The 14,474-nt window shown below is 47.4% G+C and overlaps 1 protein-coding gene across 3 annotated transcripts in view; it reads right to left on the bottom strand.

Annotated features, from left to right (window-relative positions):
* SUSD1 (sushi domain containing 1) overlaps window positions 1–4,445 on the bottom strand; it is a 38,375-nt gene extending 33,930 nt beyond the window's left edge. For all 3 annotated transcript variants that reach the window (XM_053371303.1, XM_053371306.1, XM_053371305.1), the window contains exons 1-2: window positions 4,136–4,445; window positions 1,138–1,269 (exon numbers count right to left, since the gene is read on the bottom strand). In XM_053371303.1, the coding sequence (XP_053227278.1) occupies window positions 1,138–1,269; window positions 4,136–4,430 (427 nt within the window). In that variant the 5' untranslated portion in view covers window positions 4,431–4,445. The remainder of the gene's footprint in view (window positions 1–1,137; window positions 1,270–4,135) is intronic.
* Window positions 4,446–14,474: the final 10,029 nt, after the last annotated feature.

The following is a 14,474-nucleotide window of genomic DNA, read 5'->3' as shown; positions in this document are numbered from 1 at the left end:
GGGTCTAAGCCTATTCTAAGTAGAACTTAGATGTATACAACCCATTGTTCAGATAATTCACCCAATTTACTGTGAGCCCCTGTGGGGGTCCTATCTGCAGGGCTGGATTTAGGTTTGATGAGGCCTTAAGCTACTGAAGGTAATGGGGCCCTTAATATGTCCAGCTGTCCTTTGTCAACAACAAACTGTCGCTGTTTTTTGTGTTGAATATATGCTATATGGACCTAATTTATGGACCTAATAGGTATCGAAAGCCATTTGCACATAACAAAATAGGTATTTTATCAAAGCAATTGTTGAACTGAAATACAATTAAGAAGTATATGAATAGTGAAATAATTATTAAGCTCTAACTGTATGTAGGTTTTATTTTATTTGTTTCTTATCTTATATTTTGGAAATGTACATCGAGGTTTTTTTCCTTTAATTTTTTTTGGGGGGCCCCAAGAGAATGGGGCCCTAAGCTATAGCTTGTTTATCTTATAGTAAATCTGTGCCTATCTGTGAAGACAACCTAGAATGCCAGGGTAGTGCTGGTGGGGCAAGCTTCCCATATCACAAAACCTGTCTTGCCACACTCTAACATCCTATATCTATACAGTGGACACTTGGGTTGTGAACATGATCCGTGCGGAAGGCATGTTCGCAACCCACAGCATTCGCAACCTGCGACCCACGTGTCTGCACACAGGCGGTTCGCGATTTGGCGCTTCTGCACATGTGCAAGAGCTGAAACCCGGAAGTAACCTGTTCCGGTACCTCCAGGTTCGACGCGATGCACAACCCAAATCACACAACCCGAAGCGTCTGTAACCCGAGGTATGACTGTATAGGTTTATGTTCTAGTAGGTGTGTCTATCTCTTTAAGGGAACAAACTTTCACAGAGAAGAAGCGGAGCAAACTGAAAGTTGCAAGCTACGATTCATGAGGTTCAGTTTGTTCAGTAAAGGCATATTATTAATATCTGGAGTATATCTGAGCAGTTCTGCATGAGCAGCAGTATGTCACACCATTCACCCCTGGAGGCCTTTGCGTTATTATAACAAATCCTAAATTGTAACAGTTCAATTGTTATGCAACATATGCCTTTGTGAAGTTGCAAGAAATCACACACCAGCTTGCAAATGTCCACCTACCTTGACAGTAAGTCCTCCCATTGCCCACAAATCCATAATTACAGGTGCAGATGTTTTTGCCATCTCGCTGCTGGCATGTGGCATTAGCATGGCAAGTGGCGCACACATCAGAAGGTAAAGCACTTGTGGCATCTATAAAAATAAAGCACTGTGAATTAGGACTGGTAATTACCTAGCAATGCACTGAACAACAAACATTTGGGGCATTTTCAGCCTCCCAATGAATCACACTCAAGTATAACAGCAACGCAGGTATACAAGATAATGTTAGTTCTCATACCAGCACCATATACTTCTAGAGCCAAGGAGCAGAGAAGCAAGGCAGACATAATGACACAAGCCTTCTTCTATCCAGATAACAGGCCTGGATGGGCTCATTCCCACAAAAAGCTAAGGATTAATAATTACTGCAATGTGTTATACGTAGGGCTGCCTCTGAAGATGGTTTGGAAACTTCAGCTGTGCAGAATTCAGTGGCCCACCAGAGCAAGACGGTTTGAGCATATTACACCGATTCTGGTCCAACTGCACTGGCTACCAATTAGTTTCCAGGCCTAATTCAAAGTGCTGGTTTTGACCTATAAAGCCTTAAACGGCTCAGGGCCACAATACCTCAAGGACCACCTCTTTCCATATGAACCTACCCAGACCCTGAGATTGTCTTCTGAGGCCCTTCTTCATGTGCCTCTTCCTCAAGAGGTTCGGAGGGTGGCAACATGAGAACAGGCCTTCTCTGCAGTGGCTCCCCGTCTGTGGAATGCTCTCCCCAGGGAAGTTTGTCTGGTGCCTTCATTATACACCTTTAGGTGCCAGGCAAATACATTCCTTTCTAACCAGGCCTTTGGTTGACTTGATCAATATCCTATACCCTTTTAAAATGTGGCTCTTTGGGGGGGATATTATTGGGTTATTGTTTTTATTTTTATTTTATATATTGTGATCTGTTTTGTAAACTGCCCTGAGACCTCCAAGTATAGGGCGGTATATAAATTTTAACACAGTGGTACCTCAGTTTACAAACTTAATCCTTTCCGGAAGTCCGTTCTTAAACCGAAACCGTTCTTAAACCGAGGTGCGCTTTCCCTAATGAGGCTTCCCGCAGCCGGTGCCCTTCCATCATTCAGCTTCTGTTCTTAGACCAAGGTAAAGTACTCAAACCAAGACACTATTTCCGGTTTTGTAGAGTTTGTAAACCAAATTGTTCTTAAACCGGACTGTTCTTAAACTGAGGTACCACTGTAATAATTAATTAATTAATTAATATCAACTGGAATTCTTACTAGAATTCTACAGAGTGTTGGGAAGAAGGAAATCTGAACCACCAAAGAGGTAGCCTGATTGTGGCAACAAGAACTCCTGGATTATTTTGTATGTTTTTTTTCACATTGTCAGATGTTTGTTATACTTTATTTTTAACTGTATTGTTTTATTCACTGATGTGTTTGTTGCTTTGGGTTCCTTTGGAAGCAAGGGCAACATATGACTTTAAATAAAACAATACCTGCTCCAAAGCAGGGCAATCCACAGTCCAGTTACAACACTGAGTCTTGGCCTAAGCTTCTTGCCCTCATCTCTGGCACTGTGCTGCTGCCAGCCTGGGAGCAAAACTACCAAACACAGGCATGGGGACTGGAAAAGAAAAGTTGGCCAGTACCCTTTGAGGATTACTCTGTTGGCCCCAAGTAACTCTTGGTTTCGGAGCAGCAATTTTCAGGGTCACGGCAAGGGAGGAAATGGTTAGCATCTTGAACAACACCAACTGTGATCCCAATAATTATTAGTCTATCCACCATGAGTGGTTACTATTTGTATTTTTAAGGAAAGTGAAGGCTAAATGCAGACATTAACCCAAATGTTCCATAACATGCAAATACATTTTAAAGAAAATACTGAGCACTGTTATTTGATGTGATGAAAATTTTACTCGGAATGCTAAAAATGCACAGCTGAGCGCTCAAAACAAAACCTGGAAGCGGGCAACCCCCCTGCAGACATGTGGGCGGTTTTCAGGAGAATTGCTATTTATACAGTTGTACGCATTAGCAACTTAAAACGAGGCAAGGTTGTCCGTCCCTCCATCATATTTACATATTGCTGTACACACCAGAGAGGGGGCAGGGATGTCTTCACCTGGTGTGCATTAAACCTGTTTTCTTTCCCTGGTTCTCCCAACCCCAGACCCCCCAAAACCACCCCTTTTCGTGAAAGCTGTCGCCATCTGCGCACATGCAACGGCTGTCTTCGACACACACACACACACACACACACACCCCTCCGCTGCTAAGTGAACGTGGCTCAAATTTCCAAACCCAATGAAAGGTGCTTGGAGGAGAAATGCAACAAACAGGCATCTTTCTCCACGAACAACAGGATAGATATGGATCATGGCACATGTACTGCACACACCACTTCCAACAGGGGAGCATGCCGGAGCCAGAGTATGCGCAGCCACCAGAGGTGCGAATTTGAAGAAAAGAGAAGGAGGGGGGCATGGGCATAACCAGGATTTATGGGGGGGAGGCTTTATGTTGGGGGGGGGCAGAACCAAGTTATCTGTGATGCAATTGGTCAGTTAGTTAAGTATTTTAATTGATGGGGGGCAGGTAATCCCTGCACCATATAATTTATCACATGCACATCGTCTGGATGGCAATGCGCATCAACTTGGGGGGGGGGGTTGACCCCCTCAAAAAAAAATGGAGGGGCGAAGGGAACTCGACTGCTGTGGCAGCCAACACAGAATCACACAACTCATAGGAACAACAATTGGTTTTCGGTGCTACCCCCCCCCCCATCCTCGAGCTTAAAGCTTCTTTTTAAAGGTGGGCTAGAGAAAAGTTAAAGCAAGCAAGCTGGAAACGCGTCCTTCTTCTGCACTTTTTCCACGGTGGTTGGAGCGCAGCTGCGCCTCCGCGCGCTCTCCTCTGCACATGGCCAGAGGCACTCTTGCTCCAGCAGAGATCCACGCTGCGCGCGCTAATTTCTCCCTTTAGCTTACCCGGGTCCGCCTCTCCTCCTGAAGGGGATGAGAGGAGCAGCAGGAGGAGAAGGAGCAGGAGCGACGGAGGCGGAGGTGGTGGCTGCCGTCGCGTCTCCGCCGCCGGGCTCATGGCGCCTCCAAGGTCCGCCTTTCCGCGCCTCCCCGCAGCTCTGAGGCCCCGGAGGGTGAAGGGCGCCTCGGGCTCGCTCTCCACGCCCCCTCGGCCGCCAAGCGGCGAGCGGAGGGCTCCTGCCCGAAGCCTCGCTTCCCGCCCGCGGAGGCGGCTTCGCCTACTGTTTTGGTCCCCACCCATAGGTGCCAACTCCCTGGGGTGCCCGAGCAAAATTCCCCAGGAAGGGGCAGGGCACCCACAAATTTCGGTGCCAGGGCCATGGGCAGCAGCCAGGATTTTTTTGGGGGGGCGCAGAACCTCAGTTTGCTATGTATTTTTATTTATTTTTATTTATTTGGGGGGAGGGCAGCTGCCCACCTTCCCTTGGCAACGCCCATGGCCAGGTGTAACAGCAACAACTTTTAAGCTCATGTCATGATGACTAAGCCCAACTCTGAACTATGTTTCTGGCTTTGTTTCGACATTTGGGGTTTCAGTCCTGAGCTATTATTCCTTGAATATTGCCTATCTTCTTTCCATATGCCACCCTTGCTTCGGTCTCTGTTTGAAACACACAAGTGGCCGTACTGATAAGAATTATTTGTGGCTTTACGAAACGGTGGCTATTTTCAGCTAGCAGCCAAAATGGTGATTCTTTGTTTCTGTAAATCCCCTTATTCTTCCTGTTCAAACTGAAAAGTCGTATTTTCTAAATGGAATATGTACGGTAGTTACAGTCTGAAAAAAGCATCTGAAAAATCCAGTCGCAATCTTCAAAAAATACCTGTATTTTTTCATAGCAGGACAGCTAACAAGTATAATTTAGGTCAGGATAACAGCACAGAGTTTAAAAACAAAGCCTTTTCCAGTGTCACCTCTCTCACCTAATTAAAACCAGCAGTGGGCGAGCTCTGAAGCAAAATAGCTGTAAATCAATTGTTTGCTTCCTTTTGGCTTCTTTCTTGTAAGCCATCCCAATAACTTTATGTTACGGGGTTGCAAACAAATGTCACAAGTAAATGAAAATCTGCTTATGGCTACCTGATGAGCCCAAATTATAAGAATAGTATAGACAAGAGATAGTTATTTGGAAGCTACAATGTTTGAGATCATAAGGGCTGCACAGCGTTATAGTTTGTCACACACTTCAGTGTGTTTTGCAATGCTTGCAGCAGGAAACATGGTCAGGAAGCGAGAACCTCACATTTTGGAAGTTGTTGCAACAGCATTTCAGTCGATTCCTTGGTCATATGCTACCCTGCACATGGGATTTTAAGAAGGGAAACCAAAAGGTCTGTTGCAACATGTTACCATCAATGGAGGCTACTATGAGGCTTGGGATTGCTACCGTGGAGGGGCGAGGGAGGTATGGCGGTGGGGGCAGATGTAATAGGCGAAGGGGATCGAGATATGGATATGCTCGTACCCCTTCCAATCTGCGCCCCATCCCGAGGGACGAGGGTAGGGTGAGCAAGGATTACTCACCTCCGTCACTGGTGCTGTGCAATGCCAGGTCTATAGGCAACAAAACCGCCACCCTGCGAGATTTCTTTACCTCGCAGGGGGTCGACCTGGCTTGTGTGACGGAGACCTGGGTGCGCGAAGGGGCAACAGTTACCTTATGAGAGATGGCGCCCCCGGGTTTCCCCGTCCTCCACCAGTCGCGGACTGTGGGCCGGGGGGGGAGGGGTGGCATTATTAATCCGGGAAGATTGTCCTTTCAGGGCTCTACCATCGCCATCGATCCCCGGCATTCAATGTGTTGGCCTAGTGTGGGGCTCCGAGGAGAGCTTGGCTGTTTGGCTGGTGTACCGGCCACCTAGCGCACCAGCAGCCACCCTGTCAGGCCTATTGGAGGCGGTGGCTGGCTGGGCCTTGGAGTTCCCTAACCTATTGGTATTGGGGGACTTCAACATCCATGCTGATGCCACTCCCTCCTCACAGGCTCTGGACCTGGTGTCTTCCATGGCGACACTAGGGTTCTCCCAGTTTGTTTCAGGCCCCACACATCAAGCAGGCCACACGCTGGATTTGATCTTTGGCGTAGGTATAGATGTGATCATGTCTCCTTCGATGAAAGTGCCATGGTTTGATCACTACACTCTGAAAGCCAGGATTGACTTTCCACCCCCACCCTGCTTAGGTGGCGAGCCGATTTGGGCTCGCCCGCAGAGGCTGATGGACCCTGATATATTCCGTCAGGCCTTGCGGGACCTTGCTCCCCCTGGCGACTCATTGACTGAGCTTGTTGAGGGCTGGAATACCCAGCTCCTGGCAGCCATCGATGAGATCGCACCTAAGCGCCCTCTGCAACCCCGCAGAAACCGGGCTCCCTGGTTTACCGAAGAGCTCCGGAAAATGAAGCGGGACCTCAGACGGCTAGAGCGAGTATGGCGGGGTGCCCGTGACGGAGCCTCAAGAACATCTTATAGGGCTTTTATGAAAACCTATGAGATGGCGGTGAAGGCTGCTAAGAAGTCTTACTTCTCAGCCTCCATTGCATCCGCTAGCTCTCGCCCGGCACAATTATTTAGTATAATCAGGTCTTTAACGTCCCTTGAGGGACAGCCAAATTTAAATAACAATTTGGCACATAGCTGTGAGGCATTTGCGAGCTTTTTTGCGGAGAAGGTCTTGTTGCTCCGCCATGACCTCCCTGCCAATTTGGATACAATAAAGGAACTGGAGGCCCCTCGACTGTCCTCGGGTCCAGTATTGGACCACTTCGACCGGATATCCCCAGCCGATGTGGACAGACTCCTCCGAGCTGGAAAGCCCACCACCTGTCCTCTCGACCCATGCCCGTCTTGGCTGATTAGAGCATGTCCAGACGGGGTGCGGGCCCTCCTGGGGGATATCATCAATTTGTCCCTTGGCACGGGGACAATCCCTGCGGAACTGAAGGAGGCAGTGGTGCGCCCGCTCTTAAAGAAAACATCATTAGATCCTTTAGATCTATCCAATTACCGCCCGGTTTCGAATCTTCCGTTCCTGGGTAAGGTGATTGAGAGAGCGGTTGCCGAACAGCTTGGTAGGTTTCTGGATGAAACATCGGCTCTGGATCCATTCCAGTCCGGCTTCTGCGCGGGTCATGGGACCGAGACGGCTCTGGTTGCCCTAACAGATGATCTTCGTAGACAGCTGGATCGAGGCGGGTCGGGGCTGCTGATTCTTCTAGATCTGTCAGCAGCTTTCGACATTGTCGATCACGAACTCCTGGACCACCGCCTTGCCGACGTGGGGATCCAGGGCACAGTCCTTCAATGGCTGAGCTTGTTTCTCTCTGGTCGGGGACAGAGGGTGGCGCTTGGGGGGGAATTGTCATCGCGCCACTCCTTGGTGTGTGGAGTACCTCAGGGTGCGATACTCTCCCTGATGCTTTTCAACATCTTTATGCGCCCCCTCGCCCAGCTTGTCCGGAGTTTTGGGCTGGGTTGCCATCAGTATGCTGATGACACCCAACTCTATCTGTTGATGGATGGCCATCCTGACTCGGCCCCAGACACACTGACCAGATGTTTGGAAGCTGTGGCTGGATGGTTACGTGGGAGCCGGTTGAAGCTAAATCCTTCGAAGACAGAGGTCCTGTGGCTGGGACAGGACAATATGGGATTGGGGGGGCAACTCCCATCTCTTGCGGGGGTGCAATTAGTGCCAGCACCGTCCGTTAAGAGTTTGGGTGTAATCTTCGACCCCTCCCTTTCCATGGAGGCGCAGATTGCAGCTATAACAAAGGCAGCATTTTTTCATCTCCGCCAAGCTAAGCAGTTGGCTCCTTACCTCTCTCGCCCTGACCTAGCCATTGTGATCCATGCGATGGTCACCTCCAGACTGGATTATTGTAACTCGCTCTACGTGGGGCTGCCCTTGAGACTGACCCAGAAACTCCAGCGGGTGCAGAATGCTGCAGCGAGACTCCTTACGGGGTCTTCGCTGCGAGACCACATTCACCCGGTGCTATACCAGCTGCACTGGCTCCCGGTGGAGTACAGGATCAGGTTTAAGGTGCTGGTTTTAACCTTTAAAGCCCTATACGGCCTAGGACCCTCGTACCTACGGGACCGCCTCTCCAGGTATGCCCCACAGAGAAACTTATGGTCTTCAAATAAAAACATCTTGAAGGTCCCAGGCCACAGAGAAGTTAGGCTGGCCTCAACTAGAGCCAGGGCTTTTTCGGCTGTGGCTCCGATCTGGTGGAACGCTCTGTCACTAGAGACTAGGGCCCTGCGGGACTTGACATCTTTCCACAGGGCCTGCAAGACAGAGCTGTTCCACCAGGCCTTTGGCCAGGGCACAGCCTGACTCCCTCCCTTGGCAATCTTCGTGGAGCTCTGGCACAATGGTTGCCAGTGGCTTGATTTGAATCAATTTTATAATGAATGATTTTAGAGTGTTGTTTGTGCTGTACTTTTGTACTGTTTTATTGTTGTTAGCCGCCCTGAGCCCGGCTTCGGCTGGGGAGGGCGGGATATAAATAAAATTTTCTATTATTATTATTATTATTATTATTATTATTATTATTATTATTACCGAGCTGTATTGTGCAATTCTAACCATGCCTGCTCAGAAGTGTGATAGGAATTTTATGGTCTTAAATATATGGTAATGTTCATAAGTGTACCAACCAAGCACATACCTGTACATAGATCAGCACAGGAAGGCCAACCTGGAACCATTTTGATTCCTAAACTGACCAAATCTTTTCTCTGCAAGGTCAAAATGGAAAAGGCTCCCCATTGTCTTTTCCTTCACAAATCCTGTCTTAAGGGTATGTCTGTGTTTGAATAGGGTGTGAGCCTGTGACATGGCCCAGGAACTAAGTATTTATCATTACAAAAGACTGGCCAGGCTACCCAGGAATTCCAATCAAGTAACCTGCCAGACAGGGACGCAGGTGGCGCTGTGGGTAAAACCTCAGCGCCTAGGACTTGTTGATCGCATGGTTGGCGGTTCGAATCCCCGCGGCGGGGTGTGCTCCCGTCATTCGGTCCCAGCGCCTGCCAACCTAGCAGTTCGAAAGCACCCCCGGGTGCAAGTAGATAAATAGGGACCGCTTACCAGCGGGAAGGTAAACGGCGTTCCGTGTGCTGCGCTGGCTCGCCAGATGCAGCTTGTCACGCTGGCCACGTGACCCGGAAGTGTCTGCGGACAACGCTGGCTCCCAGCCTATAGAGTGAGATGAGCGCACAACCCTAGAGTCTGGCAAGACTGGCCCGTACGGGCAGGGGTACCTTTACCTTTACCTTTAACCTGCCAGACAGCAGATAAACAAGGGCAGGAGAAAAACAATATTAAAATTTCTGTTTTAGACTGCCTTTTCTGTGATGTATCTGAGGGGTGGTCTTAGGTTACACCCCTTCTGTGATGTATGTATGATGTTTCTGGGGGTGGTCTTGACCTACAGGGTGGCAGTTTCAAAAATCTTTATAAGGCCTTGCACACCCTTTTTCGAGGTCCCTCCTCTCTACTGCGGGTGAGGGGAGCACCCTGTTGCAACAGATCAATAAAAGCCAAGCCTACAGGCTGCTGTTTTGCTCCAAGTTATCCTGGTTGGTGTCTTTGTTTTTTGTCCAAGGGAGCCCTCAGATTTTTCCGTTAACAGAAGTAAGTCCGGATGAATTCAGTGGTGGGGTGTATTCCCCAGAAAGGCGGGTTAGGATTGCAGCTGTAGTCTTTCAAAGCATAACTGAGTTCCCATTTTCACAATCAGTTCCCAGTGTAGTAAACTAGCTAGCTGTTGCTTGCTTGCTTGCTTGCTTGGTTGTTTGGCTGGCTTGCTTGCTTGCGTGCTTTTTTTATGGGGCAGGCATGTAAAAGCAAGTGTGACCACACCACAAAAGTTAGCAGGGCGAGAACTGCAGTTCTTATGGCTGCCCTCCAGAAGACTTTCCCATTAAGCTTTTCTACACAAATTTAAATCATTTGTATCATTCAGTTTTCAGCATGAAACACAGTGAAAGTGAAAATAAGCAAATACTTTATCAAAATCAAACAAGAAATTTTGGGAAGGTCAGGGGAACACAAAAACCTTTCGGGATCACAGAATCACAAGTAGGGGCCTGTAGAAGTGATCAGCAATTAAAAATAATATTACAAAAAGAAAAACGGAGACAGTCGTGAAAATGGGCTTGATGTTAGAAAATAGGTCGCAAGTTAGAAACGATATACTTTCCCATCAAGCTACTGTATTTTCTTTTGTCCTGAGAAGTATTACAAGGTTCAACTGCCTTGCATTAGAAATACGCCAGCAGTTTATGCAGCATACTTTCAACAGACTCTTCAATTCTTTCAAGCATAAATATAGACCGCAAATACAGCAAATAAATATGAAGGACTTTTATGGCTTTGGTAGCAGGTTTTATACATATATATATATAATGAAAGTTGCCCTTCAGTAACCTGGAAGTAAGCTCAGTGAATATGGATTACCCATTCAAAATGCAACTTGCATTTATTGTTATATGCTCTGTTGGTTGCCTGCTGACCAGCTGAGATGAGAGTTGATGGAATTTGATGGAGGGCTGCCTATTTGTGCCTCGCATGGGGAGCAAACACTGTCCTTCTGGCCTATTTGCAAATTTGCAGATTAATTAACAATTCCTCCTGTTTCTCCCATTAGATGACAGGGCAAGCATAAGCAATAAAGTGGGACTGAAAAATAGCTGGCCAGACCAGGGTTCTCTAATTCTCATCAAAACGCTTCAGTGGTTATTGTGCCACCTAAGTGTTTTTCTTGTAATAACACTCACTGCGAAGAAAACATGCTATCACTCAAGTCTGATGGTGTGGGCAGTGCCTCTTAAGTTCATATTTCTTGTGATTCCTCACCCACAAAAGCGTAAAATACACAAACAGAACAAGAAAACCAACACATGTGAACGTAGCTACCACTATAGAAGTATAGGGACGGGAAGGCTGTGATGTAAATTTAATATACATTGGTACCTCCGGTTGTGGACGGGATCCGTTCTGGAGGTCCGGTTGGATCCCGAGGTTTCTGCAACCTGAGGACATGCAGAAGCGATCTACTGCTTCTGCGCGCACGGCGAAACCCGGTAAAATACTTCTGGGTTTGCCGCGTATGCATCCCGAAGTTTACGTAACCAGAGGGTTTTTTTCATGATTTTTTTAAAATATATTTTTGATGGATTCCCCCCTCCCCCCCAAAAGTGGTGTATAAATTTTATGAAATAGGTATTATAAAATAATATTTCACAGGTGCACTCATGCAGACACAGTGTTTGTAACAGTGTGGCGCTGAATTCCGTCCTACATTTCATCAGTCCAATTGCGTGTGCTGTTTATTCCTTATACATATCCAGATGTAGAATAATAGTGACCTTTGTGGGGAAAGGAAATGGTCCCCCTGAAATATTAATTGAATTCAGCACACACTCCTTATGTTTAGATAATTTATAGTATCCCCTCAAGAGACTATACTCTTCTGTGAGATGTGGATTCATCTGCAGTGAAAACGTTTGCCACTTGAATGAGAAGGCAAATTTGCCACTAGAGCATACAACCTTGTTTTTTTGTGTTAAAAACCTTTTAACCCAAATACATACCCTTCGCTAGACTGATAAACACGGCTGAAGGTTAAAAGCAGGGCTCTTCATGATCTTACCAAAAGATGGCAAGTATATGTATTGAAAAGTAGAGTATGAACAAAGAAATTCATAAAGACTTACAGAAAATATGTTTCTTTCCTCTTTGCAATAGACCACCTATCTACATTGCAGGAAAAAAGATTTGCAGCTTATATATTATATGTCTTGTTACAAACTTCACTGTGGTAGCATATCCCCAAAGTGCGGATGACAATAATTTGTATAATATTCTTTAACTTCTATAAATTATGTGTTTATGCACACTCATAGGTTATGATGGTGCTAGAGAAGTACCTGTATGCTGTTATTTGCTGCATGCTTGCTTTGTGTTTTATTAGCTAAAACGAAGGCTTCAACGTCTATGTTCATGCAGTGTAATAGTGAGAATGAGTGGGCCTCTTAAGTATGGCCTATATGCTGTTTTTCATCAAAGCCTTTTCTTTACTTAAGAATATTTCTGAGGTCTGCCTCATGGCAGAATTCACCCCCTGGTTTCTGCAACTTGGATAAAACCCCTTAAGGGTGGTTATATGTGATTCAAGGACCCGCCACCCATTTGAGGATATGAAAGAGACATGGACACGGTATATTAGGTTAATGGGCTAAGAAAAGGCCACAACTTTATTGATTACAGCATGTGAGAGGTATTGGCTTAGGCATTGGATAAAACAACAAAGCATGACTCCACCGCCTCAGGGAGGGGTGAGTCTATCAAGGGTTAACCACTAGTGGGAGGAGCCTGTTGATGCAAATACAACTGAAAGCTCCCCCTGATGTCACCGGGGGGTCGTGCCATGGCCCTAGCCACCAGCAAGGGCGTCGGACAGGATTCACGACCGCCGGATTCCTTTACCGGAATACCCATAAAGTGGAGGGGTAGGCGATGGCCACACCCTGCCCTCCAATGCACAAACGTATCCCAATGCCTAACCGCCAATACCAAAAGTTGTGATGATTTGCTACGAGGTAGGCGAAAAACCAAGTGACTGGTGCCAATTTGCCAGTTGGGTAAAAATTCCTACCAGGCCCCTTGGCCAACCAAGGCGACCAACCGCAGGTCCATAGCAATGTCAAGAACCAAGCACTGAACTAAAGGGAGGGTGGGTGGGTGATCCGACAAAAGCCAGCAGTGCAATGGACGGGGAGCTTTGCCGTGGCCGCGTTTGAGCGTCGAAACCCCGCCCCCAAGCCTCCATCCGATTGGCTGGCCACCTGGGGACGTAGCACAGCAGCCAGGACGTCTGGGCAGGGGCCAGAACGCCCCCTGCCAACGCGGGAAACGACTCCCACTCACAACTCCTCACCTCTGCAAGGAAGAGAGGCTATGTGACAACTTAAGTCAGTTTGGCTCCTGTGTCCATTAACAAGCAGGAGCTTCACCTGCGTTTATCTTTTGTGCATGGCAAAGTCAGAGACGGCAGAAATAAAACTGGAAGAGGATTAATAGCGGAGATAGATCAGGACTTCATAGCTCATTGACATCAGAATACGTCACAATACATATGCAAATTGGCCTGATACACTACACACACATGCACACATGTTTGTGCACACACGCGCACACACACACACACACACACACACACACACACACACACAGCAGACTAGGGATTGTTTTGCTGCAGAAATTTTGTTTTACTCTAGCATGCATACTGCTTAGGAATAAGGGGACCCTTCAGTTTATTATCGCCTCCTGTTATCCCACCATTTATTTATTTTTTGTCCACTTAGGCCAGCTCAGGAATAGGAATGTGCTTTCTGGGCAACACTGATTCATCTGGGACTCCCCCATACTTGTCGGCTAGCTGTACTCACATTCTTATCTGCCTGTATATGAGCCAGCGAGTGGGTTGTTAGTGCAAAAGGGGGTGTTGCTGCTGGGAGTGGTGGATGCATGCAATATCACAACTTAATTTTCCTTAAGAGCACAGAAGTGGGCCCTGGCACACAACTGGAAACTACTGCCTTAAGGGATGTTTTGTTGTGCTGACAACAAAAGGACTTTCTCACAAGTTATGCAGCTTCTACATGACCATTGCCTAACACGCAGGTTTTTTTTTCAAAACAGGATGCTGTTACTAAATTACTGCAGCTACAGCCAGGAACCCAACACAACTACATTTGCGCCATAGTGCAGTTAGTTTTTTTCACAGCCGGCCTCACTGTAACTTCCATTTTGTCAGCAGAATGCAAGAGATCAGCCGTCGGAAATGGCATGCTGTAGCAAGAATACAGGGGCCCGACATTTCTTCCCCCCACTCTTGTTTTTTCCTCACCAAGACTGCGCATTGACCCAAAGTTACCCACTGAGCTCTGTGGCTGGTAGTCCAGATAACCAGAGCATGTACCACTCTGGCGAGGCAGTCCGCGGGCAGATAGGGTTTCAGCCTGCGTACCAGATGGAACTGGTAAACAGCTGCCCTGGACACAGAATTGACCTGTACCTCCATGGACAGCTGTGAGTCCAAAATGACTCCCAGGCTGCGCGCCAGGTCCTTCAGGGGCACAGTTACCCCATTCAGGACCAGGGAGTCCTCCATATCCACCCGCCTCCTGTGCCCCAAGAACAGTACTTCTGTCTTATCAGGATTCAACCTCAATCTGTTAGCCATCATCCATCCTCCAACTGCCTCCAGAC

Source organism: Podarcis raffonei, chromosome 17, assembly GCF_027172205.1.
Source record: "Podarcis raffonei isolate rPodRaf1 chromosome 17, rPodRaf1.pri, whole genome shotgun sequence".
Lineage (NCBI taxonomy): Eukaryota > Metazoa > Chordata > Lepidosauria > Squamata > Lacertidae > Podarcis > Podarcis raffonei.
The sequence above is the reverse complement of the archived record's forward strand: the minus strand, read 5'-3'. Positions and strand labels throughout refer to the sequence as shown.